This window comes from Neltuma alba, unplaced genomic scaffold (assembly GCF_004799145.2).
Source record: "Neltuma alba isolate B1F8T4 unplaced genomic scaffold, ASM479914v2 tig00010740_pilon, whole genome shotgun sequence".
In the NCBI taxonomy this organism is placed as follows: domain Eukaryota; kingdom Viridiplantae; phylum Streptophyta; class Magnoliopsida; order Fabales; family Fabaceae; genus Neltuma; species Neltuma alba.
In genome coordinates this window covers 735,611-742,293 of record NW_021635567.1, presented here as the reverse complement: position 1 = coordinate 742,293, position 6,683 = coordinate 735,611, and the positions used below count along the sequence as shown (strand labels likewise).

Here is a 6,683-nt window from a genome sequence, read left to right as displayed (position 1 = left end):
TATATTTTCTATAATCTTTTTAATTTATACTAAAATTCTTTATAGTTTGTTGTCATCAATATTGAAAAAAAATTATGCCAATCAAATAAAAATTATTATTATTAATAAAAGATATTTTATAGAAGTAAACAAACAATTAAACAAAATTATTCGTGTAGATGAATACTGCTAGCAATAGTTAACTTTTATTTTTGCCTTCGTGGGGCTTTTAATTGGACTTTCTTCTTTCTTTATTTTTTTTTAATAAATTAGTGCGATGTATGTTTTTTTATAAATATATTTAAATGTAAAAAAACATATTTTAATTTATTTGAATATATACAGTTGAAAAGTTTATAAATATTTTTTCTTAAATTGTTATTAATTTCAGTTTCTTAAAATATTAAATGCTTAGATATACAATAGTATTCAGATTTATTTTTACATCTGAATTTTCCATTCTCTTAATTTTAATAACTTCTATTTTTATTATTATTTACTTTAAGTGACATATCCAGAAAAAAAAATTCTGAAAAATGATTAGGGAGAAAAAAAACGAAACCATAAAAAATTTAATGAGTATCATCAATCAATTTGATTTTCATATTATTTGGATTTCACCCTTTGTCTACCTGAAAGATGATACGTAGCTAATTCTTTTTGGTGGAATTTAAGAAGCTGGAAAAAGTTAAAAAAAATAAAAGAAAATGAGTGAAAACCAAAAGTGCAGCGTTTTGAATGAGCTCGGCTGCTTGCTAGGGTACCATAATCACTTCTTCTTCTTCGGCGCGACTGCTAAGGGCGAAGGTAACGACAACTTCTTCCTGTGGAATCCTAGCCACCAGCACGCCATTAATCATCCAGATTGTTCATCATCGTCACCGGCCAACATTCACATTCCCTTCATCCACACCAAAAGCCGTGACTTCTTCCTCCATCAAGCTTCGACGGTGACGGCATCCCTCATTATCACCATCAAGCTTGACTTCTTCCTCCAGTACTTCATGATTGCTGTGTTGTCTTCAACAAAGATCTCTGCTCTTCCCCTTGATGTGGAGATTAATTAACCCCTGGGCCAGTTAAGAGAGTTTGAGGCGTAGATCGATTGCGGCTAGGATTGAGGTACGAAGTCACGGAGTTCAGGCTCCAGGGGAATGAATGCTTTTTAAGCTCAGGTTGCTATTCGTGCTTCAGTGTTCAGTAAGTTATATATATGATTTTTGGTCCCCAAATCTTGCTTCTTCATTCAATCTGTAATAATTTCATATCTCTGATAATTTGAAATCTTATTTTCTTTTGCTATACTGGGTGGATGAGAGTTGAGGACAAATTTTCTTGTTGGTTGTAGGAGTTTTCTCTACAGTAGCTACGGGATCTTTTCTTGCTTCAAGGCCAGCTATTCTCTTCTTGTCACAACCTTTTGCTGAATGTAAGTTATACGATTTGTGGTCCTATTTTGGTGAATACATTGGCTCTGTTTGCTGAATGTTGTTGTGTGCAATTTTAGACCAGCAATTCTTTTCTTGTCACATAAGTCGTGTTGAGTGTTGCTTAGTCTTGAGAAGGCTTTCTGTTATCATAATGCCAATCTGATTCTATGCCCCAACCCCATGACTTTGTAGGATTAAAGTCAGAGCATCTTTGAGTTGAACATTCTATTTTGCTGAATCTGATTCTATTCTGCTGAATGTATAATATTCTTCTTATCTTAGAGCATCTTTCTTCCCACTAACAGCGTGTCTTCGAGTTGAACATTAATTCAACTTTTCCCCTTAAATGCGTTCTCACACAAATGATTTCCTAATAATTTTAAGTTAATTTCTACCTTTTTAAATTGACTCTAAATGATACACACACATATACGCTTCCTTATCTTCTCACATTTAAATCCATCCCTGTTGTTGTTTTTCTTTTTTGGCCAACAAATCCATCCTTGTTGTTATCATTGTTTCAGCATACACCTTTTTAAACGCAATAGGTATTTTAGGCAGAATAACATTAATTATACTTCAAATTATTTACTATTACAAAGTGCTTGAATATGTAGATGGCAGGTCGTGGTTCAAAGCGTGATAGAACACACTTGAGCTCTTCATCTTCTCCACAATTATCTGACCAACTCAACAAATTCCCTATTCAAACATCTTCTCTACCTATGGGTAAAGCATCTACTAGATCTCCAGTTATAAATGAAGAATGTAGCAGACCCTTGTCATCCCACGGATTATCTTCAGTTATGACTCAGTCATATAATAGACTTTCATTATCATCTCGAGCATCATCTCCTGATATCCCATCTCCTGGAACTGAAAATTCGTATCCCCCCACTTCTCCAGCCCCTCCTACCTTTTCACCATCAGGTTATGATTCTTCAGATGGTCGAACATGGATATATCCTGAGAAGAAAACATACGTCACCATTAAGTTTATATTATTTCACATCTTCATTTATTATATCAATGCCATTCTAACAACATTTATAATGATATTTTGTATAAAATTGTTATTAGGTTTAATCCTGCTGTTGCTACTGTACGAAATATTCTTCCTGTTATTCAAGAGAAATTTGACCATCCATGTTTCAGCTGGAAAGCGACACCACCTGAATATAAGAAAATGTGGTTTGATGAATGGGCGGTAAATCATATCTATGCTTGTATTTGTTTTATGTCTTCAAATTTTTTCGCTCAACATGTTTAATTTATATTTTTCTTTTGTTTCTCATTTATGCAGTGAAAATATAAATGGTTACCACAATATGATCATGCTATTAAGAAAATTTGGAATGCAAAGTGTGCAGAAATTTTAAGAAATACAATGCACACTGTTAGGCAAGACTTGTATCAAAAACAAGTTGGGGCTAAGTGGATTCCACGTCAAGTGATGACCGAGCTAGAGAGAATATGGGCATCAGAAGATTACAAGGCTAAGTGTGAGATTGCCAAGGCTAATTGAGCCTCAACTATAGGAGGCACTCAACACAAAGGTGGAAGTATTCCTAATACTAAGCATAAGAGGAGACTGGTAAGAACTTATCTTCAAATTAAATTGTTATTTGTTTAATGCATATATAATACATCTTGGTAAATAATTGCAGGCTTTGGAGTTAGGAAGAGACCCTTCTATGTTTGAATTGTTCAAGAGGACACATTTAAATGACAAAACTGGAAAATTTGCAGACCAGCGAGCGGAATTAGCTCATGTGAGTATATGTTTTTAATATTTGACATATTATTGGATCATTTTTTCACGTAAAACCAAAAAGTAGTTTCTTTCATATTAGATCCATTTATAAATCCATATAGTATTACTTGCCTTTTAAAAGTCCCCTTGTCAAGACTGTGACACTACAAGCTAATTTTCTATTTAATACGGTTTCGTATATTAATAAAAGTTGAATATAGGCATATATTTTGCATGGAATGTGAGGTAACTCATTATATATATCCTTGCACCTCTTTGACGAGTTGCTTTTTCTTGAGAAAAGTATTTATGATTCTATGTATAGTCACTGAGTAGGTCATTTCTTAAAATTTTTTTTAAAAAAATATTATCCCTAGTATAAGGTGAACACGTCGATCTCAGTTGGAATATATATATATATATATATATATTTTCCCGATCCACTATTGATCATTAGGCAATATTCTACCATGCGGGATAGGCCATATAGGTTTATATTTATATATATTGCCAAAACTTGACTTCTTTAACCAGGTTTGAAAAAAAAAGAAGAAGAAGTGTTTTGCTTTGTGTATTGACTCTCCGATATTGTGTTGCAAAGGCACCGATATTGGGGTAGTGGTTGCATATAGAAAAAGAGGAAATGCAAAAGTGGTACCTATATATTAACTATATATCAATGTCCAATAACGTCAGTAGTAGTGTATCAAGTTGAGAAGAATCTTGCCTTCCATAACATGCACTTATATACTCCTGTCTTCTTTTTGTTTTATAGGATGAGTTCATGAGAAGAAAGGCAGAACTTAGTTCTGAAAGAGGCTCTCCAAGCATACAATCTAATCAGGAAGAATTTAACATATGGTTAGATGTTATAGGTGGCAAGAACAAGAAGGGCCGCATCTATGGATTTGGGTATGAGGCTGATGATGATATTTGTACCCAGGGATCTTCTCCTTCCATTAATAGTACAAGTATGAATGCCAATGTTGAAACTGAATTGCGCATGAGGATAACGGAGCTTACACAGGAGAATCAGCAAATCAAACAGGAGCATCAAAAGATGAGAGAAAATTATAACAAAATCATGTCTGCATTGGAAGGAATGGGAATTAAACTATCTGAGCCCTCTAGCAGCAATATAAATTTAGGAAATGATAGTTGATAGTTGTTATTATAATTTTTATCTTTTATTTCACACTTGACACTTGAAGCATTTGGATGTGGGAAAGACTATATATATATATATATATATATATATATCTTTTAATAGCATGTTTGATTTTTTAACAAATTCAATTATCTTTCGTTCCCTCTTAAAAATAAAAAAAATGATTGATCAAATTAAAATAGCACAAAATAAAAACAAAAATAACACAAAATGAAAAAAAAAATTGATAGGTAATTCCGCGAGCAAATCTTAGCTGATTAGCCACGGAATTTTCGGTGGCTAATCAGCCACGGAATGTTCCGTTGCTAATTCCGTGGCTGATGAGCCACGAAAAATTCCGTCTGAAATTCCGTGGCTGATTAGCCACGGAATTTTCCGTGGCTAAATCCGTGGCTGATTAGCCACGGAAAATTCCGTGGCTAATTCCGTGGCTGATCAGCCACGGAAAATTCCGTCAGTAATTTCCAACGGAAATTCCGTCAGAAATTCCGTCAGAAATTACTGACGGAATTTGCCATTCCGTCAGAAATTACTGACGGAATTTGCCATTCCGTCGCAAATCGATTTAGTGACAGAAAAATTTCTGACGGAATGCATTCCGTCGAAAATTCCGTCGGTAATTCTTTTCCGTTGCAATTCCGTCGTTAATTTTGGTTTCCGTCGATAATTCCGTGGGTAATTCCGTCAGTAAATCAGTGTTTTTTTGTAGTGTTAAAGTTCTCAAATATATGCATGCTAGGTTGTCTTGTTTTGAGGTTTCTTTGGTTGTTGATATGGGTTTTATATATGTCTGGTTGGGAAATATGGAATCATGATCTGGTTAGTTGATCTAACATCTTCTCTGCTTATGTATGTTTCTTGTTTGATGATCTATATAATATCATCAGTTCATATATAAATGTGTTTTTATTTCTCCAAAATCAGTTGATTATTTGATTCTGGTACTGCATAATAATAGTAGGAGGCTGGTGGGGGCTGGTTCTTCTGTTTATGTTGTGTAAAAAATGGATTCATCTTGATAATTTTTGTAACATCTGGTTCCAAATGCTGAGGCAAATGAGTCAAAAAAAAAAACAAAAAGAATTATAATTTTTAACATTAGTGGAAAATTGAACTAGTAAAGTCAAGATTCGTATAGAAAATTGATGCTTCATACGGCGCTTAACGTCGATTGGTTCTACACATCAATACAAGACTCATTTAGTTAATTTGCTTAGACTAAAAAAGTTAGGTGAATTAGTTAATTATAAAAAATATAACACATTTTTTCTAAAATATCATAATCATCTTTCTTCATACTCTATTTTTCTCTTCTACTTGATTATGGTTAAAAGAGTATCCATAGGGATAATTTAGAAAAAATTGATAAATATAATAAATGGGTTTTATATTTATGATGAAAACCAATTCAATAATTGAGTCCTATATTAAAGACCAGAAGAGTATTATTTTCTTGGTCTTGACGGATTTTAAATATACCAGGTTGCTTTTACTTAATCCAAAGGCACTATTAAGGGGGTGTTTGGCAATCTTCAAACTATGGTTTCAAAAACACTTTTTCTCAAAATGAGACAAATTCCTTCACATATTTATTTCGTAAACCATAAAAACACTTTTAAAATCATAGTTTGATTTTTATCCAAATACCCCTTAAATCAAAGAAAAGTTGGGGAAGAAAATAAAAGTGGGGAGCAGAAATTAAAGATTTATTAGATAAAGAAGAGGGGATAAATAAGTAGAGAAAGTCGGTGGTTCGTACAATTGACGTGGTCGACAGTACTATTTTTAAATAATAAAAAGGACATAACATGGATAGAATCTGGAAATTTGGCCACTAGCCAAATTATTAATGTTTCATGAGTCAAGTTGGAACTCTGGCTCCCTACATAATTATTCGGAATTTTGGCCCAAAAAAAACGATAATTATTTGGAATGAGAAAATTTTTTACACAATTGAACGAAATCATTATCGTCATCGACTATCGAGTTAAATTTTATATAATATTTTATGTTTAGGTTAATTTGTCGTTGAAAGCAAATAAATCATCCCAATTTGTAAATTTTTTTTTTGGGTGTCATACTTTGTAAGAAGAAATTGAAAGGACTGATATTTAATATTCAATATTTGTTATAAGGTACTTTTAACCTCCTCAAGAGAAACAAGAAGATACTATTAACTCATTAACCATGTTCAAAAATAAAATTTATAAATTTTATTCTTATTAAAACACATGTTTTAATGAAAAAGTAATTAAATTGAAAAAAATTAAAAAATAAGCAATATTAAAAAATTATAATAAATAATTTTTATGATTTTTCATTTTTTATAATGTCCTAATAGTGTCAGTTATAA

The 6,683-nt window shown here is 32.2% G+C and overlaps 1 protein-coding gene across 6 annotated transcripts; it reads left to right on the top strand.

Moving 5' to 3' along the window:
- Nucleotides 1–827: 827 nt before the first annotated feature.
- On the top strand, nt 828–4,332 carry LOC114758604 (uncharacterized). Of its 6 annotated transcripts, none has more exons than XM_028947659.1 (6): nt 832–1,154; nt 1,343–1,408; nt 2,027–2,388; nt 2,490–2,616; nt 2,773–3,003; nt 3,077–3,162. In XM_028947659.1, the coding sequence occupies exons 3-5, from the start codon at nt 2,027–2,029 to the stop codon at nt 2,932–2,934; spliced, it is 651 nt and encodes a 216-aa protein (XP_028803492.1). In that variant the 5' UTR covers nt 832–1,154; nt 1,343–1,408; the 3' UTR covers nt 2,935–3,003; nt 3,077–3,162. The 6 variants fall into 6 exon arrangements, with proteins under 6 accessions (XP_028803494.1, XP_028803491.1, XP_028803490.1 ...); XM_028947660.1 differs by having other exon boundaries at nt 1,083–1,101; XM_028947661.1 differs by lacking the exon at nt 1,343–1,408 and having other exon boundaries at nt 828–1,179; nt 2,713–3,003.
- Nucleotides 4,333–6,683: the final 2,351 nt, after the last annotated feature.